At 41.9% G+C, this 25,389-nt stretch overlaps 2 protein-coding genes across 5 annotated transcripts; one reads left to right on the top strand and one right to left on the bottom strand.

Moving 5' to 3' along the window:
* The first annotated feature begins 6,083 nt into the window (after window positions 1-6,083).
* On the top strand, window positions 6,084-20,997 carry xpo7 (exportin 7). 4 transcript variants are annotated; one of them, XM_033988991.2, is made up of 28 exons: window positions 6,084-6,163; window positions 7,684-7,830; window positions 8,350-8,443; window positions 8,519-8,685; window positions 8,764-8,829; window positions 8,905-9,009; window positions 9,132-9,297; window positions 9,381-9,454; window positions 9,536-9,655; window positions 10,073-10,219; window positions 10,406-10,578; window positions 10,660-10,853; window positions 10,945-11,050; window positions 14,938-15,073; window positions 16,683-16,756; window positions 16,838-16,918; window positions 17,024-17,087; window positions 17,157-17,265; window positions 17,342-17,448; window positions 17,527-17,615; window positions 17,711-17,818; window positions 17,896-17,978; window positions 18,066-18,280; window positions 18,368-18,506; window positions 18,582-18,739; window positions 18,851-18,949; window positions 19,029-19,156; window positions 19,236-20,997. In XM_033988991.2, the coding sequence occupies exons 1-28, from the start codon at window positions 6,131-6,133 to the stop codon at window positions 19,327-19,329; spliced, it is 3,276 nt and encodes a 1,091-aa protein (XP_033844882.1). In that variant the 5' UTR covers window positions 6,084-6,130; the 3' UTR covers window positions 19,330-20,997. The 4 variants fall into 4 exon arrangements, with proteins under 4 accessions (XP_033844882.1, XP_055087903.1, XP_055087905.1 ...); XM_055231928.1 differs by having other exon boundaries at window positions 17,157-17,267; window positions 17,335-17,448; XM_055231930.1 differs by having other exon boundaries at window positions 16,838-16,922; window positions 17,028-17,087; window positions 17,157-17,267; window positions 17,335-17,448.
* Window positions 20,998-21,271: 274 nt separating this feature from the next.
* pbdc1 (polysaccharide biosynthesis domain containing 1) lies at window positions 21,272-23,802 on the bottom strand. The gene is made up of 6 exons (XM_033989778.2): window positions 23,756-23,802; window positions 23,372-23,437; window positions 22,616-22,675; window positions 21,750-21,890; window positions 21,546-21,657; window positions 21,272-21,472 (listed from the first exon to the last, which is right to left on the bottom strand). The coding sequence occupies exons 1-6, from the start codon at window positions 23,783-23,785 to the stop codon at window positions 21,384-21,386; spliced, it is 498 nt and encodes a 165-aa protein (XP_033845669.1). The 5' UTR covers window positions 23,786-23,802; the 3' UTR covers window positions 21,272-21,383.
* Between the last annotated feature and the right edge of the window lie 1,587 nt (window positions 23,803-25,389).

The raw sequence follows: 25,389 nt of genomic DNA, 5'->3' as shown, positions 1-25,389 counted from the left end.
TTGGTTTCATTCAGCTGTTTGTATTCTCCTCAGCTTGTGTGTACTCTTTCTTTTGTGCCTTGCTGTAGGGTGTGAGACATAAGTTTCATAAAATGTGAAGCGTTTATTGCTCAACTCCAGTTATATTTGGTTGTGCAGGTTCTTGTCCCCATGGGGAGCTCCCTGTGTGAGCACAGTGCAGCTGGGAGCACAAACAAACTCCCCCCAGAAACCACTCTGCTAACTGCAAAATGAGATACTAAATATACTGGACTAACTCAAGCTAGCACATCTGCTGAATGGATTGCTGAAAGACAGAGATGTTGAACTAGACCCATCGAAAAGAATATGGTGTCTGTTCTAAATATTCTAGCTTTTTTTTTTCTTTTCGTAGGAACATTCCAGTCATAGATTGAGTCCCCTAATAAGAAATTATAATTGTCTTGTCCTTGGTCTGGCCCAGACTCACAATAAATAAAGGTGTAGACATATTCCAGGTTCTGTTGTGGGTGCTGCTACTGGGACACCATGCAAGGCCATTAGCCAGACTCACTATGTGCAAACCATGCTAAATATGTGTAAGATTGTCTGAGCATGCAGCTCATCTCCATCAAAAGGAATCCATTTGTATTCTGCCGATAAGGGACATAGTGGTATGATGTCTGTTTATTTCCTCGAATAAACCTTTTCTGTAGAGGCATTCTCACTCTCAAAGTCCCTCACCCACGAGGGGCACACAAAAGTCAACTCTCCGAAAACTGGGGGGTCTACAGACCCTGTTCTTGACCCTGACCCTGTGTTGTTCTCACATGCTTGTAAGGGTTAGTCTATCACAGTACAGCACCACTTTGCGTCTTCTAGATGGCAACTGCACCCTGTACACATGAGGAGAATAGGGAACAAGCGTTAGAGTCCTGAGCAGCAGATCTATAAGCCATGAGGATAAATGGCAGATGTGTGTAACAGTCTTACTGTTGTTTGGCTGTGACAAGAGCAAGCTGGTAGTGCAGTTGAATCTTTCAATAAGTCCATCACTTCATGTGTGTAGATGGGTTGTATGGAGCTTGTTGAAGCCTAGCTTTTCACATATAGCTGCAAAAATGCTTGAGGGACCCCAAACCTACAGAACATGCCTCCACTAAAGCATTCACTACAGTCTCTGCTTCCTGATCTGGAAAGCTGTACACTTCAGGCCGCTTAATAAAATTTGCAGTGAAGACATAGTTGTTACCCTCCATCAAAGGAAAAGGATCAAGAACATCCTGACAATCCCTACCCTTTCCATGGGCCAACCAGCCAGAATCTGCTTGAGGAGGGCATGAGACCTGTGCATTGGTCAACACGGTGGCGGTAGTCCCCCACATTCCCAGTAGATGTGTGTGCAACCCACACCGGACAGCAAACTGAGTCATTTCCCAACCATAAAATCACTGTAGTCTCACAGACTATGGGAGCCCGCTTACGAGTTTGCAGAAGCTATACCTGTGTGGCCCACCACAACAACTGTGCTCTGGCCCCGCATCGTCCTGTCTATGCAGTGCCCGGCTGATTTCCCTGCACTGTGTGCACATGTGTCTTGGCTGTCCATAGCTCCACCAGATCAGCTGACATCATGGCCTGGGTCATTGTTTCTTCTCTAATGTGACAGCATACACCAGTTGAATAAACTCACTCAGCTCAGAGGTCCTTGACAGCTACGCCTTGTCGTATTCACCTGCACAATGTATGTCAGCAAAGTCGAGGTTACCTTAACTGAAACTGTACCAAAGAGGTACCAAAGCTTGTTGTTCTTTATTTTCTGAAGACAAGAGCTACTGTAGGCTGTGAATTGAATATATTATTGTTAGGTATTTACAATATTATATATATATATATATATATATATATATATATATATATATATATATATATATATATATATATATATATATATATATATATATATATATATATATATATATATATATATATATATATTTCAGCTCAAGAACAGGTGAAAAAAGGTATATAGTCACCATTCTATTAGGTCTGAGATCAGAGAGAGTCAGTAATATGACCAAAGGTTATACGTTAAACTCATATGTTCTATGTCTATTAAAAGAGGATACAGATACGTACCTGGGTGTTCATCTGAACAACAAACTGGACTGGACTCACAACACAGACACACTGTACAGGAAGGGCCAGAGCAGGCTCTATCTCCTGAGGAGACTCAGGTCTTTTGGAGTGAGAGGGCCACTCCTAAAGACCTTCTATGGCTCTGTGGTGGCATCAGCCATCCTGTACGGTGTGATCTGCTGGAGCAGCAGCATCACAGAGAGGGAGAGGAAGAAGCTGGACAAGGTCATCAAGAAGTCCAGCTCCGTCCTGGGCTGTCCTCTGGACAGGTGCAGGAGGTGGGGGACAGGAGGGTCCTGGCTAAGGTCATTTCTATGCTGGGCCATGAGTCTCACCCCCTGCAGGACGCTTTGTCTGCCCTGGAGAGCAGCTTCAGTGACAGACTGATTCACCCTCGCTGTGTGAAGGAGAGGTTTCAGGTCTTTCCTTCCTGCTGCTGTCGGACTGTACAATGAACACTGTTAACACTGAACATGTGTCATTCAACTATACCCCTGTGCAATATTGAATACCATGTAAATCTACTGAAGTCACTTTACTGAGATTTATATGCTGCACTGTTACTCTTTTGTACATAATAAGAAACAGTGTGTTACAGAAGAGTCTATTTTTAGTTTATTTTTAAGTTTATTTTTAAATTATTTTAAGCTATTATCTATTATCTTGTTTTATTGCCTGTTACCATTTTCCTGCTGTTTTTGAAATGTGTGGTGCAATACTGGAATTTTCCCACTGTGGGACTAATAAAGGCATATCTTATCTTTTTCTTTTGGGTCTGATTGACCCATCAGTCAGATAATGCAATTGATTTGGGTTTCTGTGTCCTGGTTGAGTAACTGCCTAACCTTCGGGCTTTGCCTCTTTATTTCATTCAGATTAAACAAAAAGCTTAGCCAAATACTGAACATAAAAATGCCAATCAGGGTTGTGCACGTGCAGTGCAGATCAGATGAAAATAATAACCTTAAAGAGATTTTTAAAAAGGGAGCTTGGTTATCTACTGATGAAAACAAAAAACAGATTCATACCTAATTTCTACATTTGTACCTGATTTAGACACACAAGACAATAACCACAGTTGCACTCTAAGCAAAACCAGGAAACAAGTAGTAACAGGCCTAACCCTATATACATGCACGCTCACATTTACCAACAAATATACTCTTTTAGGCCATGTTAGGCCACATATTGGGTGTTCTTGTGCTTCCGTTCTTACATTGACCCTTGACAGCTTAATGAGAATTGAAGTGCATCGAGAGACTAATAAGACACAAAACCGTCCAGCTGCTAATGGAAGAAGCATACAGCACCAGCCAACGGACTCATTTATTCGTTCATGCCATTTCTCAAGACCTGATGTTCTGTGTAGCACAACATGGTTACAAACTTCCAAAGTCAGGTTATTGTTATGCATTTCACTAACTTGACTACATTCATGAAAGACAGAAATAATTTATAACTAGAACATCTTTAACAAGACTGTAGTCATCAAGTTATAAAATTATGCTCCAGCTTTTTATGAACATGGTGACTGTTGTTAGCCCTGTTTCTATGAAAAAGAAGTTTTCATTGTGCTGGAACCTTATAGCTGTAAAACCATTTCACACCAGCTGCTGTTCCAGAGCACAGTACATGCTATTAAACTGCTGCAAAGAGCAAAGGTACACGCATGAATTATAACCTCAGCACAGGGTACATGAGAGAACTGGCTTGTTAGAAATGGTGCTGGAAAATAGATTATCTCATCATTGTATCTTTTGATGGTTGAGATAAACAAAGGGAAGTGTAAATTTCAGAAGAAGAAAAAGCTGAAATATCTGAGTGAAGGACAACGAGCCTGATTCTGAAGAACTATTATAGTGGTGGGGAGTCAGTGTCTTTTAAAATGGATCTGGATAAGGAACAGGCAAAAGACACAAAACCGTCCAATGATATACTGCATGGTGCCTACTACACAAAATACACAGCAGGCTGCATTCTTTTGTCTCAGCATCTGTTGTATGTGCTGCAGCTGATAAATCACCTCACAACAAACTCTTCTCTCTATTGTGCATCAGTCCACTAGGTGATATATCTATACTTATTTGAAAATAGACATGCGCATGTCTTATTTTTGTTATTATCTTGAATGTCACAATGAGGCCACTGAGTTAGCATTTGCTACAAATCTAACATCTAGTTTAAGATACAAGGAAAGACTTTTGTATAAAATGGAACTATCTGGGATGAATCAGTTTTAACTCTCAGATCATTATATGCTCGGCAGATGTAATTATCTTCTCAATGTAACAAGCTCTGAGCTCAAATAGTAGCATCTATACCCTAATGGACCATTAAAGGTTCTTATGACCCATCTCTCATGCAGTTATTTTTTTTTAAAATATATATGCAGACAAATCGTGGTATGTAATATGTTGACTTGGGTTCTGTGTACACTTGTGTATCTGAATGACAATAAAGTCTGTCTGAAACCCCCTTTTACTGAGCACTAAGTCTGAACTCTATTGTGGAAACTATAATGCACTATCATCTTCATATTACCATATCACCACAAAACACCACTAAATCATCATATTTCTCGTGACAGGATGATTCCAGTCATCCTCCTGTTCAGATTTTGTAAATGGGTTTGAAATGTATATGCACTATGGAGATGAGCATGGTTATTATTCAGATATCAACTACTAAAACCATATTGCTGCTTTGTGCTTATACATATGGATCCAAAACTAACTCTGCCCGATTACACTTTAACATAATTGCATAAGTAGCCTGATATACCCTGGACACTGTCCATTTCCTAGTGTGCGCCTATCCACTGCGATGCACGCAAGTTTAAAACCACATCAACACAACATCAGGGAGCTAATGTTGTTTCTATTAGCATGCTGTTTGTTGACTCAGTAGGATGCTGCTGCAGTCTGGGCACCCTTCACAAGCCAAGTGCAAGTAGAAAACATGCTAGAAGTGATGTGTCACCACATGTTTATGTTCAGTCAATGTTTCTTTTTCTTTTCTTTTTTTCATAAATAGGTAGACTATGGGTCTACATAATTTCATCTTTGTGCTGTAGTTTAGGCATTCACAATGTTGCCCTCTATGACTTTTCAGATTAAAAATGTCAGAGCTGAGAGGAGTAAATGTCTTAGTGACTGACAAAAAGATGCATCATGTGGAGTATATAGTTTAAGTATTTCAGATATTTGCTTTGTCTCTATCTTATCCATCAATCCTCATCCCATCGGTCTGACAGTTCCATCAATCTGTGCTGTCTGATTGAACCATAGGAAGCCAGCCACCTGTGGCCCCTTTGCCCAATTCACTTGTTCATATTTATCAGTTTGGTGGATGCATCAAGTTTAGTTCTAAGTTTACAACATTTTGGCTTGACAGCCTATAGTATTTTCTGTTCCTGATGTGTAATGTTGTCTAGGCTACTTGACCAATCTAACTGTATATTCAATCATTGCTTCCTCCATTCTTTGGTGTCAAATCTCTCCCTATATCCATATTTGAATGCCTCAAACAGATCAAAACCAAATGATTAATATAATTAGATAACTAATGACTGTATATAGGCTGCAGAAAATAATTCAAAACATGTTTAGGGATTGATTTGGCTGTCGATTAGAATAAAATCTTATCCCATACTGCCCTCTTGAGGAAAAAGCAAAATGTTGGTGAACATTTTTTTTTCCCCATATGGGATAGAAGTATTTAAGTACAAAGAGGTTTTATATTACATAATATTGCTCCGTGGAAGGCAACAACATTTCTGTTAATGAATCTTATAATTACAAAACAAAACGTCAACATCCGTGATTTAATAACTGTGTCTAATCGTAGAATTTATTTTTCATGAATTTTGGGGTCACTAAATTACGTCATGTTCCTTGAATGATTAGAGTTGTTTTGATTATTTGGGGAAAGAAACCCTCATAAACACAGTTGGCCTCTTTAGATGTGGTTCTGAGTGGCGGCCTGAGGGGGCGCTGTTGTCACTGTCTATAGCCATAAGCGGAGTGTGAGGTGCATGAAATGGAGAAAAATGGCGGATCATGTGCAGGTAAGAAGAGGTTTCATGTTTTTATCAATATTACATTTTAAAACGCCTAAATTAAAGTGGGCCTGCTATTTCCGGGTGGTGTGTTTGGAGCCGAGAGCTGCTGTGACTTCGGGATGTGCACAAATATGCCGTGTTTTGTGTGTGAAGCTTAAAGAAAGGATGATGGAGTGCTTGTGTTGACTTGTGGCCTGCTGTCATTGCTCAGACTTGGCTCAAAACACTGTGAGCTAATGCTAGCTGTGTGCTTCAAATTGGCTCCCAAAACGTAAACAAAAGCCTCCGCGCCGTTATCTTTGGTGCAATAACATTTCGGTCGTTATTATTATTTAATTGTACATTATCGTGAGGATACGGTGCGTTTCCGTAACGCTCTTTTCATTCACGTAAACAATTACACACAAATGGGTTATGTTGAGGACGAAAAGGTGCCAGCTAGCAAAAACAAAACAAAATATGATTTATTTATTTATTTACAATGGCACTCTGTCACGTGTACAGCTCTATATCATGTATGTGTTTACTTACTCTTTTGGGAGGCTTCATGTGTGTGGGAGTGCTTCATATACGAGTTTGCCGATTGTTGTAAAAAGCCGACTTTTACCCGCTAAGCTAATGCTAGCATCAGGCTGTAGTTGTATTTCTCCCGCCCGAGCTCATTTGAAAATATGATTTACTTTACACACCTTCAGACTAAAACATTCTTGTTTTTTATGTCCCTTACTACAATCCATATCTAACAATTGAAATAAGACCGCACTGTGGTGACCTATTTCAGTTGCACGTTTGTTGAATTAAGCTGTACTGTTATGTTTAGCTTGGATGGCTAAAGGCTAGCCGCTCCTGAGTTTGGATAGGACACATGTTCAGGGATAGCAGCAAGAGAAGTGTGTGATGTTGAACTGCTAGTTGTAGCTAGGTTACGCCAGCATAATTTTTACTCTAATTTATATTACCAAAACTTTGAATTTACTTACCAATTTCAGCCGAAAACTGTCAACATATTTTGTGATGGTTACTGTCTACAACCTATACCGATGGAAGACCAACTTTATTAAGTGCTTGAGGACATATTACATTTAAATTAGGTATACAGTTTATATTTGATTATAAATGAATGTATATAACGCATCTCACTTGTTCTATTGATGGTGAGCCTTGATTCTGAGCAGTAATAACAGGGTTTGGTCTGTTATCTATTGGCAACATGCAGGGAGATGGGATGTCATACTCTCTTCAGTTCATTTAATTTGCGGTCAATTGATTTAATACAATTTATGTATGCAAACTTTGACTTTGAGTTAGTTTCTGTTAATAAAATAATCCAAACTTTAGGAACTTTCATCATTCAATAAAGATGAAAGTGCTATTTTAGTCACACAATGTCAGAACACATATAGTCTGCAAGCAGACAGTTGTTGCACGTTATCTTATTGTTCTAAAGTCATGTAGGTGACTCATATGTCCACTGTATGGATCTGTTTGATGCTGATACTCCACTGTGTGTCTCTATCTTTGTCAAGGGCCTTGCCCAGCTGGAGATCCTGTGTAAGCAGTTGTATGAGACGACCGACACTGCAGTTCGACACCAGGCAGAAAAAGCACTGGTGGAGTTTACCAACAGCCCTGACTGTCTTAGCAAATGCCAGCTGCTTCTTGAGCGTGGCAGTGTAAGTACTCAATAGCATCACATGGACCCAGTGGGTGTGGTAACATCCTGCTGTACAATCAAGCAATGTCCCCCTGTTTTGGTTTGTATTTTGTTTTTTATTTCAATGAAATGCCCCCTTTTTGTTGCTCGGCCAGTGCGTCCTACTTTGTTTTTAAATCCATCGACAATTCTTAATATGTCATCTGTTTGTTTTTTGAGATATGGTTCCTCATTTATCTAATTGGCAGCTCCACATTAACATATTTTTATTCATGGATTTCAACTTCCTGTTATTTGTGACATTTTGATGACTTTTCACCATTAAAAGATACATGTTGCTATAAATAGTTAATTGCAATGACAGCCGTCCTAATTTTTAGACATTCTGAAACCCATGGATTGAGTAGGGACTGTATTAAGTAAATTAATGTTCTAAATATATTTTGCTTGTCTTACAATAGAAATACTTTGAACATGTAAATTACCCCCTATTTAGCAACCACTATTGATGTAAAAATCTGCTCTTGTCTCTTTCCAGTCATCATACTCGCAGTTGTTAGCTGCAACCTGTTTGTCTAAGCTTGTTTCAAGGACAAGTAACCCCCTGCCACTGGAGCAAAGGGTCGATATTCGTAAGTCTTCCATACATGACGCACACAAATTATACCTTTTTGTTTAGATCGAAAACACAAATATTTCTTTAACAGGAAACTATGTGCTGAATTACCTGGCGACACGGCCAAAGTTGGCAGCTTTTGTGACTCAAGCCCTGATTCAACTCTATGCTAGAATCACAAAATTGGGTTGGTTTGATTGTCAGAAAGATGACTATGTCTTTCGAAATGTCATAGCTGATGTGACACGCTTTCTTCAAGTAAGTTCATGCAAATTAACTTTTCTTTTTATAAAAGTGAACTTAATAGATGTTAACTATTTGCATTTATATTTCCAGGATAGTGTTGAACACTGCATCATTGGAGTTACTATTTTATCACAGTTAACCAATGAGATCAATCAGGTACTATGAGGATAAATGCTATTATTTTTTAAGAATTAAATTTAAAAGTTAACCCCTCTGCTTACTCTTTTTAAGGCTGACACAACACATCCTTTAACAAAGCATAGAAAAATTGCATCGTCCTTCAGGGATTCTTCTCTTTTTGACATCTTTACCCTTTCGTGTAACCTTTTAAAACAGGTACATGTTAAAAACAAATGAGACTGCTCATTCTGACTAAAATATCATGGTTTTACCTCTTGTTAGAATCTGTTCCCTGTGTAATCTCCTCTGTTTCATATTATAATTGTTTTTCTTCACAGGCTTCAGCAAAGAATCTCAACTTGAACGATGAATCTCAACATGGCCTGCTGATGCAGTTGCTCAAACTTAGCTATAACTGTCTCAACTATGATTTCATAGGAACCTCAACAGATGAATCTTCAGATGACCTGTGCACCGTACAGATTCCCACATCATGGAGATCAGGTAGTTTTCATTATAAAACTACAACCCATGCTGGTGACACTGACTACTACAAAACATTGTTAACCTTGTATTTTCTTTTGCAGCTTTTCTTGATTCCTCCACACTGCAACTATTTTTCAATCTATATCATTCCATCCCTCCGTCCCTTTCTCCATTGGTGAGTTAGGATTTTATTGCTTGATCATTATTATCTTAGAGTTGCACTGGTTTGACCTAATTTTGTGTGTGTGTGTTGCAGGTGCTGTCATGTCTAGTCCAGATTGCATCTGTTCGGAGGTCCTTGTTCAACAATGCAGAACGTGCAAAGTTTCTTTCACATTTGGTGGATGGTGTTAAGAGGATTTTGGCAAACCCACAGGTTAGTTTGACTCTGATAGGTATTTTCTACTTTTAAATTATTTTAATGTCTGTAAACATGAAGTAAACTTGTTCAAATCAAATAATGATTTTACAATATCAACGTAAAAAAAGTTAAATGTGATCATAAACGCACTCTGGTGCATATTTAGTGGCCTCTCCGAGACCGCTTAAATCAGATGGTGCTGAGCAAGTGTCGTGTGAAAGTGTCCAACAATGGGCCAAGTCACTTTTCTGCATTCTACAAGTTTGCACAAACACTTGAATCATGTATATTAATGATCTCTACATTTAATCATCATTATATGTTAGGTGGGATTTGGCATATTAATTTATGCTTAGTCGGCAGGAGTGCATTCTAGACCTTCTGCTTCCTTTTGTATGTTTGAACCCCTCCTGATTTTCATATGTTCTACAGTGTTTACCAGATCCCAATAACTATCATGAATTTTGTCGCCTGCTGGCGAGGCTCAAGAGCAACTACCAGTTAGGGGAGCTAGTCAAAGTCGAAAACTACCCAGAAGTCATTCGCCTAATAGCAAACTTCACAGTCACTAGCCTCCAGGTGGGTGTTCCAGGTTTGAATGATTTTTCATAAATTATTTGTAGATACAATTGTTTTAAATGTAATTGTAACTGCAGCTCAGTTTGTACCTTTTTTATTGTTTGGAAAAATAAAATACAATTCAAACTCAAAAATAAAATTGTCCATTGCACATGTTTCATGCATTCGCTTTTACTCCATTTCTAGCACTGGGAGTTTGCCCCCAACAGTGTCCACTACCTTTTGAGTCTGTGGCAGCGCTTGGCAGCGTCTGTTCCTTATGTTAAAGCCACAGAGCCTCATCTGTTGGAGACATACACTCCAGAAGTAACAAAGGCCTACATCACGTCGCGGCTAGAATCCGTCCATGTCATCCTTAGGTAATCCAAACCACTGGTCACTGTTAACAAAATGTGAATACACATTTTCAGGGTTTTATTTGCCCCTCCTTTGCTCTTCAGAGATGGTTTAGAAGACCCTTTAGATGATGCAGGACTTGTTCAGCAGCAGTTGGACCAGTTGTCAACCATTGGGAGGTGTGAGTATGAGAAAACGTGTGCTCTATTGGTCCAGCTGTTTGACCAGGCAGCTCAGTCGTACCAGGAGCTGCTACAGTCCACAAATTCCAGTGCTGTGGACATCACAGTACAGGAGGGTGAGTGCCACATCAGCTCTTATAATCTAACTGACCATATTAGAAAATAACATTAGATGCTAAATGCCTTAAATCCTGTGCCTCTACGTAGGTCGATTGACATGGTTGGTGTACATTATTGGGGCAGTAATCGGTGGACGGGTGTCATTTGCTAGTACAGATGAGCAGGATGCCATGGATGGAGAGCTAGTTTGTCGGTAAGATTGTAAATTGCATTAAGCACATGAATTCATTATGGTTGTTCATTTAGTCTGACCAGTTTTAAGTGTGGAATCATCACAGACAAACGACATAAAATACAGACTGCATCACAGGACTGAAACAGTTTCACAATTAACAAAAATCAGTGAGTCCATCCATCCATCCATTTTCTTCCGCTCATCCGGGGCCGGGTCGCGGGGGCAGCAGTCTAAGCAGGGACTCCCAGACTTCCCTCACCCCGGACACGTCCTCCAGCTCCTCCGGTGGGACCCCAAGGCGTTCCCAGGCCAGCCGAGAGACATAGTCCCTCCAGCGTGTCCTGGGTCTTCCCCGGGGCCTCCTCCCGGTGGGACATGCCCAGAACACCTCCCTAGGGAGGCGTCCAGGAGGCATCCTGAGCAGATGCCCGAGCCACCTCAGCTGGTTCCTCTCAACGTGTAGGAGCAGCGGCTCTACTCCGAGCTCCTCCCGTGTGACCGAGCTCCTCACCCTATCCCTAAGGGTGCGCCCGGCCACTCTGCGGAGGAAGCCCATTTCAGCCGCTTGTATCCGCGATCTTGTCCTTTCGGTCATTACCCAAAGCTCATGACCATAGGTGAGGGTAGGAACGTAGATTGACCGGTAAATCGAGAGCTTCGCCTTCCGGCTCAGCTCCTTCTTTACCACAACGGACCGATACAGCGACCGCATCACTGCAGACGCTGCACCGATCCGCCTGTCAATCTCACGCTCCATCCTTCCCTCACTCGTGAACAAGACCCCGAGATACTTGAACTCCTCCACTTGGGGCAGAGACTCACCACCCACCCGGAGAGAGCAAACCACCTTTTTCCGGTCGAGAACCATGGCCTCGGATTTGGAGGAGCTGATTCTCATCCCAGCCGCTGCAAACCGCCCCAGTGCCTGCTGCAGGTCCTGGCTCGAAGAAGCCATCAGGACAACATCATCTGCAAACAGCAGAGATGAAATCCTGTGGTTCCCAAACCAGGCCCCCTCCGGCCCCTGACTGCGCCTAGAAATTCTGTCCATAAATATAATGAACAGAACCGGTGACAAAGGGCAGCCCTGGCGGAGTCCAACATGCACTGGGAACAGGTCTGACTTACTGCCGGCAATGCGAACACAGCTCCTGCTCCGGTCATACAGGGACCGGACAGCCCTTAGCAAAGAGCCCCGGACCCCATACTCCCAGAGCACCCCCCAAAGGACACCACGAGGGACACGGTCGAATGCCTTCTCCAGATCCACAAAACACATGTGGACTGGTTGGGCATACTCCCATGAGCCCTCGAGGACCCGATGGAGAGTATAGAGCTGGTCCAGTGTTCCACGACCAGGACGAAAACCACACTGCTCTTCCTGAATCCGAGGTTCGACTATCGGTTGGATTCTCCTCTCCAGCACCCTGGAATAGACCTTACCGGGAAGGCTGAGGAGTGTGATTCCCCTGTAATTGGAACACACCCTCCGGTCCCCCTTTTTATACAGAGGGACCACCACCCCGGTCTGCCATTCCACAGGTACTGTCCCCGACCGCCACGCGATGTTGCAGAGACGTGTCAGCCAAGACAGTCCCACAACATCCAGAGACTTGAGGTACTCAGGACGGATCTCATCCACCCCCGGAGCCTTGCCACCGAGGAGCTTGCCAACCACCTCAGTGACTTCAGCCAGGGTGATGGACGAGTCCGCCTCTGGGTCCCCAGTTTCTGCTTCCTCCTCGGAAGACGTGACAGTGGGATTGAGGAGATCCTCAAAGTATTCCTTCCACCGCCCGACAACATCCCCAGTCGAGGTCAGCAGCTCTCCACCCGCACTGTAAACAGTGTTGGTGAAGCACTGCTTTCCCCTCCTGAGGCGTCGGACGGTTTGCCAGAATCTCTTTGAGGCCGTCCGATAGTCCTCCTCCATGGCCTCCCCGAACTCCTCCCAACCCCGAGTTTTTGCCTCTGTGACTGCCCGAGCCGCGGCACGCTTGGCCTGCCGGTACTCATCAGCTGCCTCAGGAGTCCCACGAGCCAACAAGGCTCGATAGGACTCCTTCTTCAGCTTGACGGCATCCCTTACTTCCGGTGTCCACCACCGGGTTCGGGGATTGCCGCCGCGACAAGCACCACAGACCTTACGACCACAGCTACGAGCAGCCGCATCAACAATAGAGGTGGAGAACATGGCCCACTCGGAGTCCATGTCTCCAACCTCCCCCGGGATCAGGGAGAAGCTCTCCCGGAGGCGGGAGTTGAAGACCCCCCTGACAGAGGGCTCCGCCAGACGATCCCAGCAGACCCTCACAATACGCTTGGGCCTGCCAGGTCTGTCCGGCTTCCTCCTCCGCCAGCGGATCCAACTCACCACCAGGTGGTGATCAGTTGACAGCTCAGCCCCTCTCTTCACCCGAGTGTCCAAGACACGCGGTCGGACGTCAGATGACACGACAACAAAGTCGATCATCGACCTCCGACCTAGAGTGTCCTGGTGCCATGTGCACCGATGGACACCCTTGTGCTCGAACATGGTGTTTGTTATGGACAAGCTGTGACTAGCACAGAAGTCCAATAACAAAACACCGCTCGGGTTCAGATCGGGGAGGCCGTTCCTCCCAATCACGCCCCTCCAAGTGTCACTGTCGTTACCCACATGGGCGTTGAAGTCCCCCAGGAGAACAACGGAGTCCCCGGTTGGTGCACTGTCTAGTACCCCTCCCAGGGACTCCAAGAAGGCCGGGTACTCTGCACTGCTGTTTGGCCCGTAGGCCAACACAACAGTGAGAGACCTGTCCCCGACCCGAAGGCGCAGGGACGCGACCCTCTCGTTCACCGGAGTGAACCCCAACACGCAGTGGCTGAGCTGTGGGGCAATGAGCAAGCCCACACCAGCTCGCCGCCGCTCCCCGCGGGCAACGCCAGAGAAATGGAGAGTCCAACCCCTCTCAAGAAGATGGGTTCCAGAGCCCAAGCTGTGCGTGGAGGTGAGGCCGACTATATCTAGCCGGTAATGCTCAACCTCCCGCACAAGCTCAGGCTCCTTCCCCCCCAGCGAGGTGACATTCCATGTCCCCAGAGCTAGTCTCCATGTCCGGAGATCCGGTCGTCGAGGTCCCCGCCTTCGACTGCTACCCGGATCTCTCCGCACCCGCCCCTCATGGCTCCTCCCGCAGGTGGTGGGTCCACGGGAGGACGGCCCCACGTCGTTTCTTCGGGCTGGGCCCGACCGGGCCCCGTGGGGAAAGGCCCGGCCACCAGGCGCTCGCTGCCGAGCACCCACCCCAGGCCTGGCTCCAGGGTGGGGCCCCGGTAACGCCAGTCCGGGCGACGTAAACTGCCTTGTTGTATTTTTCTTCATGAAGGGCTTCTGAACCGCTCTTAGTCAGACCCGTCTCCGAGGACCTGTTTGCCATGGGTGACCCTACCAGGGGCATGAAGCCCCCGACAACATAGCTCCCAGGATCATTCGGGTGCTCAAACCCCTCCACCACGTTAAGGTGGCGGTTCGGGGAGGGGAAAAATCAGTGAGTGTAGTACTATTTCCAGACTGAAATCCAAAAGTACACAAATTGTTTTAAGATGCCAGTGTACAAAACCCTAAAGCAGGTTGAAAACGGCCAAATTGTTGAAACATGATGAAATGTGCTTGTTTGTGCCTCATTCGTTTCTGTGAAGCTGTGTGTGAACTTACTGCTTTGCTCAAATTTATTAGGTTTCCATGTTGTCATTTGAAGTTTGCTCCAAAGGTCCCAAAGTTGGTATCAGTACTAAATGTGCTTATAGCCTAATTTTTACTACTTTTCTTGGCTGATGACATTTAAATTGAGCAGAATTGTAATTTATATTTGTTATTAGACTGCAGCACCTCTTTCATCTCACTTTTTAAATCCTTCTTTTAGGGTGCTCCAGCTGATGAATCTGACAGACTCGCGTCTTGCCCAGGCTGGTAACGAGAGACTGGAGCTGGCTATGCTCAGCTTCTTTGAGCAGTTCCGAAAGATTTACATCGGGGACCAGGTGCAAAAATCTTCAAAGGTGAGTCTGTTGGGTGTATTTTTTACCAAATTATTACAAACCTGAATGATTGCTACTAAGTAACTGTGGGTCACATGAGTCTATGTTGATTTAACCAATCAGCTTAATGCTGACCAAAGCCTTTGCCATGGATAGCTTATGCTTAAGCATTTGTCAGTCTAAGGGTGTTTTCACACATGTTAATTCACTCAGTAATGCAGCCCCAATGTGCACTAGATTAGTTCTATTTACTTCAGCTTTAGGTTCAGTCCTTGTTCCCATGCACAAGTCATTATTCAACACACCATGAGCTGCACAAGAGGCCATCAGCTGACTGCCAAACTTATTTCCATGACAACGGGCTTCAAGTCCCGTGGACACACACATGCTCACTTTTCTGGAGCTACACTCAGTGTTTTTTTCTTTCACATGTGGTTAAATATACCTTTAGGGCAATGCGGGCCGATAGGAGAAGAGAAAAAGCACCTTTACACCCTGACCGCGGTGTGTGCAGTCAGCAGTTGGTATAGAAGTACATCAGCCTGAGGTTGACTGCTTACACACCAGTTCAATTTCCATTCAATTGAAAGATATAATGGAGTGCAGCAGACACTGTTTTGAGACCACCTGTTTAGGGCATTCTCGGAGTGGCCGTTAGCCGCACAAACAGTTATCATGTACACGATGGCCCAAGTGCACCTCTCGGATTGGAAGCTCAATTGCGTTAATCTAGCTAGTAGCAGTGAAAACACCTTAACACGACATTACCCACGTACCAGTAGACTGACAAGAGTGTTTTGTTTTTGTTCTGGACAGAAACTGCGTTATGTCACCTTCAGATAAGTAGTGAAACAAAAACCTTGTGACTGTCTGGTGCAGGCCTGTCACGATAACACATTTTGAAGTGCGATATATTGCAGAAGTAAATACAGATGATAAACAATAATGTTGAAACCAAAACATAAAGCAGAATTGCCTCCCAAAAAGTATTCCTAATGTACAATATTGATAAAAACATGAACTTCAATAAATAAAAGAAAGCAACACTTAAGTAGTTAGTTTATAGAATGAGTCATGGTCCACAGTTTAAACTAAAAGCTCAAATCTAATCATAGTACAGAAAAATAACCAAACTTTTCCCACTAGTGCAAGGAAAAAGTCCCCATGATAAATACTGACCCACATAAAGGATAATTCCATCTGTCATGTATTGAACAATAAGTCTATATAGTATTTATCGTGACAGGCCTAGTCTGGTGTGACATTAGCGTCCTTAACCTTTTTAAGAGTTTAGTGAAATGTTTAGCCTTTTAGAAATATTAGAGTAGGATATTTTACTAATGTATTTTTGAAGTGCATTATTACAAGGAGGACTGGGTGTATGATGCAGATGTTGCTCTTGTTGCAACAGGTCACAGTTGTTTTTAGTGAGCGATTACATGTCGTTATCATGTGTGCCCCTTTAGTTTTATATTTTGGCTCTAAAATGTTATATCAATATTTAATTTTAAGCACTCTGCAGCTGCCCATCTGCAAACTCAGAGCATGCATTACCATGTGTATATGATCATAAATGCTCCTTATTTTATGTGAAGAAGGCATCTTTAATATATTTCTTTTGTCATTGTAGCTTTATAGACGACTATCAGAGGTTTTGGGGTTGAATGATGAAACCATGGTACTCAGTGTCTTTATTGGAAAAATGTGAGTATAACTGAATTTACATTATATCTCTTTGTACTTTTTGAAACAGTGTGTTTAACAACTGCTTTTTTTTCTTCCCAGCATTACCAATTTGAAGTACTGGGGCCAATGTGAACCAATTACCTCAAAGACTCTTCAGCTTCTGAATGACCTTTCTTTAGGATATCCTTTTATTTCTGTTTACAAAATGTCCCTAAAATCAACATACAAATCTAATAGTTGCAGCTCACATTAACAAGCCTCACTTTTTCCTTGACTGTGGTGCACGTATAGCAGTGTACGGAAGCTGGTTAAGCTTAGTGCAGTGCAGTTTATGCTGAATAACCATACAGTAAGTGCATGATAACAATCATTATTTCTATTGTTACTTGTTACTTTGAAATGTGTTTTGTCTTATCAGAGCGAGCACTTCTCTTTTCTGGGAGTCAACAACCAGTCTAATCTCAGTGACATGCGATGTAGGACCACCTTCTATACAGCACTAGGACGCCTGCTAATGGTTGATCTAGGTACCTACAGTTCAGGTCCTGGATATTGTTATTTTTGACAAATCTTAGAAGTGTTTTTCTTCTACATGTCCTACAGGTGAAGATGAAGACCAGTTTGAACAATTCATGCTACCCTTAACAGCGGCATTTGAAACTGTAGCTCAGATGTTGAGTACAAATACATTCAATGAACAGGAGGCCAAGGTAACAGTCACAAACACACATTAACAATGGACAAGAAAAATAAAGCATTTGTAATGTTTTTCTTTTTTCTTTTTTCAGCGGACCTTAGTGGGTTTGGTCAGAGATCTGAGGGGAATTGCTTTTGCCTTTAATGCCAAAACCAGCTTCATGATGCTTTTTGACTGGATGTATCCTTCTTTTATGTTTAACTGGAAATTGGGAAATGTGCTATATGAGCCATTTTGAATTTTGACATGTTACCAACTTTAACATGTGCCTGTAGATATCCAGCCTATATGCCTATTTTACAGCGAGCCATAGAGCTTTGGTATCATGATCCAGCATGCACCACACCTGTTCTCAAGCTTATGGCTGAACTTGTTCACAATCGGTAAAGGATACTTACTTATGTACAGCCCAAAATGCAAAATAATTTAAAATTAAGCACATGTTTTTTATTTGGCATAGATCTCAGAGGCTGCAGTTTGATGTGTCATCACCAAATGGCATTCTGCTATTCAGAGAAACTAGCAAAATGATCACTACTTATGGTACTGACAACCACTTGAAGGTTGAAGGTTCACCGCTTCAGTGTCAACTGAAACCTAACCGCTGTCGTGTTTTGTTTTCCTGAAAAGGAAACCGAATCCTGACACTAGGAGAAGTTCCTAAAGACCAAGTGTACAGTGTGAAGTTGAAGGGGGTCAGTGTATGTTTCGCCATGCTCAAAGCCGTGTTAAGTGGCAACTACGTCAACTTTGGGGTCTTCCGGTTATATGGGGACGATGCGCTGGACAATGCCCTACAAACCTTCATTAAACTACTGCTGTCCATCCCACACAGTGACTTGCTAGTAAATACAGAACACATTTGAATTGGCATTTCTCAATAATATTTAATCGTATGTACGCTATACTAAATGCAACTTTTTCTTTTTCAGGATTACCCTAAACTTAGTCAGTCTTTCTACTCTTTGCTGGAAGTGCTGACGCAAGACCACATGAATTTTATTGCCAGTTTGGAACCACATGTGGTCATGTACATCTTGTCTTCGATCTCAGAAGGGCTCACTGCGCTTGGTAAGGGGCTGTTTGTAGGCCATTAAAGTGCAGCTGCAGACCTATGTTTACTAATACAGTGCGTTTGTATTTCAGATACAATGGTGTGCACAGGCTGCTGCTCCAGTCTAGACCACATTGTGACATATTTGTTTAAGCAGCTATCACGGTCCACAAAGAAGAGGCCCACCCCAATGGCAACAGATGACAGATTTCTACACATCATGCAGCAACATCCAGAGATGATTCAGCAGGTTATGACATACACAAACATGGACCTATACAGAATGTGTTACTGTATTAAACCAATAACTACATGTACAAGTCTTTTTCTGTGTATTAAAAGAATATATGACCAATTTCAGATGCTGTCGACTGTGTTAAACATTATTATATTTGAAGACTGTCGAAATCAGTGGTCAATGTCGCGTCCACTCTTGGGTCTTATTCTGCTTAATGAGAAGGTACAGACCACATGCACAGTACAAGTTTGTTTTGAACAGTGTTGATATTAATGCAGATTATTCTGATGATGTGTTTCAGTATTTTGCCGACTTGCGAAACAGCATTGTGAACAGTCAACCCCCAGAGAAGCAGCAAGCCATGCACTTGTGCTTTGAGAACTTGATGGAAGGCATAGAACGCAATCTTTTAACAAAGAATCGGGACAGGTAACTTCACAGATGATCAAGTGTCAAAAGTAAAACAATTTACAGAAATTAATGCACTTGTTGTTTCACTTGTGTTTAGATTTACGCAGAACCTGTCCGTATTCAGGAGGGAAGTGAATGATAGCATGAAGAACTCTACATATGGCGTCAACAGCAACGACATGATGAGCTGACATTCCACACTGCAGAATCTTATCCAGACACATCCAGAGTTCCTCCCAGCTCTCAGCTCTCCTTTGCTACAGCCTTTCTGCCCCTCGCCAGCACCCTGTTTCTCCGCTGCATCAGCCTCTCTCCTTCCTTGGGCCAGGATGCCCAGGGATTCCAAACTTGCCCCAACTTGAACTGCTGCGTCTACAGCAATTTTTCGGGGACCTGAGCTAAATTTAGCCAATAAACCACTTTGCTTGTATGTTTTCACTTCCCCATTCCCTCTGACAGGCCCTCCCCTCTCTTTTTGATAAAAAGCATATATAAATATATACAGATCTATTTTAAAGCCAGTCTGCATTGGTCTGAAAGACCATTCATCTGGTCATTGCTGAAGATGGAGGGACACATTGTAGGTTAAAGGGAGGGGGATTTCGCATGTACGCATCTGCACTCCAGTTGGAGTGTTTGGGGGAACAACTGGTAAATGTAATCCGCTTCTGCCTGCCTTGTATAGAAAACACAATCCAAGTGTACATTTCTTTTCGTAACATTTTGAACAATGTTTATAATGATTGAAATTTAAGACACAGTTGAGTGTGATTGAGCTTTTTACAGTGTAGTGAGTTAGTGCAAATATCTGTCTGCGTGCGGAACAAGCTCTCCACAGAAGGTGGGGGTGCGGAGAGTGGGTTGCCAGGTTGTGAATCAAACTGCAGCCATGCGAGCACTGAAGTGGCAAGTGTTTTTTTTCTTTTTTTTTTCTTTTTTTTTAACTGAAGAAAAAGAGGTACATACACTAACAGAAAAGGGAGATTCGGAGCATCCATGTTGTACATTTGAGTGTCATGTTGAAGTGATGTAAATAGCCACTTCCCTCCTGCAAAAACAGACTTGGCACAGTCCACTTTCTGGCCTGTTACAGCTCTGCCTTTCTGCTCAAAGCAAGCGCAAAACGTTAGGCCTGATCCCCCGTAAGATCCTATGTGCAGACACTTGCTTGTTCCCTAAAAGAAGTTGTAATGGCTAATGTGTAAGCAACATGGTAATGGCTACATGTTTTCCTCTGGTAGGCTGGGTGCAGTTTCAACCATTTTGTTTACACTCTGGATTCCTTGGACCAGGTTTTGGGACTGCCCCATAATGAGATAGTCCTGCGATGTATGTGTGTTTGCAGATATGTGTTGTCTGTGTGGGGTGAAGTGGCTCTCTTGCCTAGTGAGTGTGTAGAATCCCATGGTGCTGCCACAGCGAGGACCCAGAATGACTTTGGGCTCAATAACCAAGGCCTTTTCCGCCATAGGAAATTCAAAGTTCCCAGGTTTAATGGGTTGCCAGCAGTAAATGTAATGTCATCTAAGCTCCCTTGAAGGAATCCAGTTTTGATTTAAATATCTGAAGAATATTGCGTCAAACCTTTCGTAGACGTTCAGAGCAGGATAAAATGGATATATTAGCAACTTGTGTTTCTCTCTATGATGTTGCTGCTAACTTTTTGTGACAACTAGCTCATTTCTTACCATGTCAGCACTCATGGATGTTTATTGAGTTCCTATTTTTTTGGTTTGTGTCCCTGATGTGAATGTGTTGGGTCCATAGAGTGAATAGCTGTTTTGAATTGTTTGGATGTCTGCTACATATATAGTGTAAGCATTGTGACTGCAAATAAACCTCACTGATTTTTACAGTTACTGTTGTCTGTTTTTAGCCTTCGAAAGACTTAGAACCCCTATACTCTATTAATTGTGGTGTTAAAACATTTTACAATTTCCAAAGGAGGCTAAAAAAAATTAGCCTTACCCATTTCTACTCTTAAGCTTTCCAGTGATCATGCACTAAATAAAACATGAATTTAAATTAAAAAAGTGTCATTACAGTGCTCTTAGTAATGTACAATGGAGTATACTTTATTATGTTTTCACAATTAAACAAGTGTTTGGCACTTTCAAACAAAACAGTATGTATAGATCAAGTTGCAAGAAAAGGCTGTATAAAAAGAATCAGGCAGTCCTATATTTGTCATCAACAGAAGTCTAAAGACTGATTTTACATTGGGAAGAAGACCTGCATTTCCAGCTTATCTGTTACTTTTGGATTTAAACACCTTGTCATTGAGGCCTTCTCTGTTGCGGGCGATCTCTATAGCATAAAACTGCACTCGTGTAGCTGCAATCAAGAGAGAATATATTAGAATAACCTTTAATTAGTCTTACTCACATCCTTTGTAGTCTTGACAAACCAAATATTGTGTTCTCCTCTGTGTACTCTTTCTCAGTGTCCAAACGAAGAAGGGTGCCATAGTTAAAATCTTCAACAATTCCTTCAAACTGATTGCAGAAAGGTCGCCATCTCTGCAAAACATTAAATTAAAACATTAAAATTAAATTAATGCGTTTAATAAATGAGCACATAAAATAAGACAATGATTACCAATCAAACCCACCCCTTTGGCTTCATCTGATTTAAGGTCTTCTGTTTTCAGCAGCTTTATATCAAGATCTTTGAAAGATTCTCTGAATAATGTGTAGAGTTTGTCATCCACCTTGGTAAGTTTTAGGAATTTTGGGTCCACAGATGATATGAGCTAAAGACAAATTGTTAAACATCAGTGATATACAAGGCATTGAAATCAGGAGGAAAAAGTCTTATCCCAGCACACAGTGAAAGATGACAATCGATGTCATAAAGGTAAAAAAGATCCAGAGATATTACCGACATCCAGATTTCTTTTAAGAGTGTAATTTATGCACAACAAAAGTAATTTTTTATTTTTCACTTAAATGTACCAGTTTGTTAATATTTAAATCTTTTCACATAATCTATCATTTAATCAGCGCTCTCTTTAATGTATTTGTGGTTGGCGTTTCTTTTTCTGTTTGTGATTATAACAACCATCTGCAGTTTCAAACATGACTGACAGCACTGAAAATGTATTTGACATATTTTCATGTTTTTCTAATCATAACTTTGTTTGCAACTAATTTGTAAAGTAGGTGAGTTTTAGCAGGTGTTTACAGTGTGGTTGCAGCTTGAGTGATATTTGCAGCTCATGTCCAAGCAGGAAGTAAAATTATAAACATTTTCAAATGGGAAAATTAGGCCAGATTTTGAGCCAAATCTTAAAACCACACTGTCTAAGTTACCAAGTAAAAGAATGTTCCACAAATTTCCATAAAACATAAGTCTCTCCATAAAGAATGTTCAAAATGTCCATGCAGATGACATATCCATGTATGTTAACTATGTTTTAATCAAATGGTTAGTATAATTTGTCCTATGTATTATAAACAACAATTATAAAATGCTTACATTAAAGTAAACTTCTGCATGGTCGGACGCCTTTATCGCCCACATGGCTTCAAGTCGTGGCTGCAATAAATCAAATTGATTTAAATTGCAATACACAATATCACAATAGTTTAAAGGTATACAGTGAAAATACATTGAATTGGGTTTTTAATCAGCTACATCGGACCTGTATTGTCATTCTGAACTGTTCCATGAACACCTTCACCTGATACTCTTTGCAACTTACTCCACGACATCCATTTGGGTGGAAGGGTGCAGTCTCCCTTGTTGTGTAACAATCCATAAATATACTATTTTAATCAGGTCCGTTATTTGTCCCAGGCAACACAGCTCATGGTCAAAAATTTGTTTCCTCAGCTGGATGACAGGGGAGGCCTCAAGATATAGTGTGTAAAGCTCCCAAGTGCAGCTCAGTAGAGCCATCGCTCCTCCACATCAAGAAGAACCAGCTGAGATGGGTCAGGAACCTCTCCTGGACACCCTCCTGTTCTCGATTTGTGGGCGGCCTCTCACTCCTACTGTTCCAGGCATGTCCCATTGGCATAACTCTATGGGACGCACTGGAGTGACAATAATGACCTGGGCTCATCTGATTTGACCTGGACTAGAGTTAGAATAAACTTAGTTCCTGGAACGTCAGCAACCCCATGAAATCAGATGCAACGTTGACTGTATACTCCTATGATAAATTATATTACTAAAGTTATAAGAACTTTAAGTATGTAAAAAACATGTGTGGAGAAAGGGCAGGCTCACGTCATTCCCGTATGCCTCTGCTGGAAGAGAGAGAGCGTGTGCTGCAGCCGACGCTCCCTCTGGCCCCTGAGGGAGAAAAGGACAAAATGCTTATCAGTCTCATTATTCAATTGTGTCAGTCAACAAATTCAGATATAACGATAACACTAGCTTTGTACACCAAATACATTGTATTTGGGACCCATAATATTCGAGCCTAGCCAAACTGTTAGTGTAATAAAAACACGTGTTTTCTGTGAACCAAGTATTGAATATTTTATCACGTCTACAGTCGCAACTGGACCACAGAATATGCCAGAATTTCAGTTTTAGTTTGCCATAGTTTCAAGCCAAAAAGCCTTTCCGAAAGTACATTCCAATAAACTGTACATTTATAGAATTTACCAGAGCAGCCAACGCACTGTCTGACGCCATGTTTGTTTCCCAAAGATGTGAAAGCAACAAGAGAGTCACTCAATACCGAAAAAATTCACTATGAATTGTTTAGACTACTCTGAAATATTCTCACCTAAAAAGATATTATTTACGGCATATTTCTAATGAGAATAAACTATTGTCGAAATTCGCACGACCCATAGATATATAATACTTCTACGTATCAGCCTACTCCCTAAACGCAAAGTCCACGCGTAAAACAACACTCTCTTGACTATTACTACTCTTTGTCCATTTAGAGTGACGTCACATATTTTAAAACGCCAGATCACCACCAAGTATGTTTTGGTAAGAGAGCATAGATCTAAACCTCGATTATTCATGCATTTAGTAGTTTTTCGTACATAGGACATAATATTTTGCGTTCACAACGAGGCTCAATTGTGACTTAAAATATTGCACAAAAAATAATTGCCAACGTTGTTTAGTTAAATGCTACCATCTTGTGGTCAACTAGATAATTGTACATTTTCCTATAAAGACAGACCAATCTTTTATTCTAAGGGAGTTTGTTAATGCCATTGGCTAAGGGAAATAAATGTCACTGTCTACATGCTTAGTCTTGTTTATTACCAAATGCTTGCGAATTGCTTGGTCGAATTTATTAAAGCAGACATCAGGTTTACATACGTTAACAGCTTGTTCTCTCGTCACGAAAAAGAGTGGTGATCTAGGCCTGAAGCCACAGAGACACGTCTTAGCTTAGTTTTAGCTCATATGGGCACATCATATCAGAAACACAGCCACAACCTCCTGCCCTTCCTCCTCCTCCATCTCCTCCTCCTCCTCCTCCTCCTCCTCCTCCTCCTCCGTCCTTAGCCGCTGAGAGGCTCGTCCGGATGCGTTCACCTAAAGCTCCAACACGCATCGTCCTTTTTCGTTATTGTTTGGGGGTAAGAATATATATTTTTATGTGTTAGTATTATTGTTATGTAAATCAGAGTTTTGACTGGATACACAGACAGATGACAGATCGCACGGAGGGACCACTTGCTTCCTAGCCTCCCTCCTCTTTTCATCCGCGTAATTACGCACCAGACAGGCCATATGAACGGCAACTGACTAGGCCGCGGGACAAGGACTGTCACTCGTGTTTGGTTTGGTCAGGGTAATTGAAAATATTGTTAAGGCGCATTTCAGTGCAGCACTCTCTTACTTTGGGTCAAAATGGTTCCTCCAATAGGCATGTAACATCTCAACAAATCTCATCTTAACACTATTCTGATGCTCTGTCCTTGTGCTCAGTGTTTGATCACAAGGCTAAATAAAAACGGCAAATGTCTAAACGTTCCTATTGAAAAGCAATCACAATTCTCACTGATTTATTTAGTTTGTATGGCCTAGTTATTTTTGGTGAAAATGAATGTGAATATGCAAATTTGTACTTTTTAATCATGTGAGGTTACAGATTAAACAGCCTTGGTAAATGAGCAAGGTATTACTAACACATAGGTGACTGAAGTTGCTTCCAATGTAAGTGCATACACAGAATATCTACTGTTTTGTTGTGCATCATTCCCTAGGCCCTATGTATCAGGACTTTAGAAATTGTATGTTTTAAGTTTAGCAAAAGTGAGGTACAA

Source organism: Periophthalmus magnuspinnatus, chromosome 23 (genome assembly GCF_009829125.3).
Source record: "Periophthalmus magnuspinnatus isolate fPerMag1 chromosome 23, fPerMag1.2.pri, whole genome shotgun sequence".
In the NCBI taxonomy this organism is placed as follows: Eukaryota; Metazoa; Chordata; class Actinopteri; order Gobiiformes; family Gobiidae; genus Periophthalmus; species Periophthalmus magnuspinnatus.
This window is presented reverse-complemented; position numbering and strand designations above follow the sequence as displayed.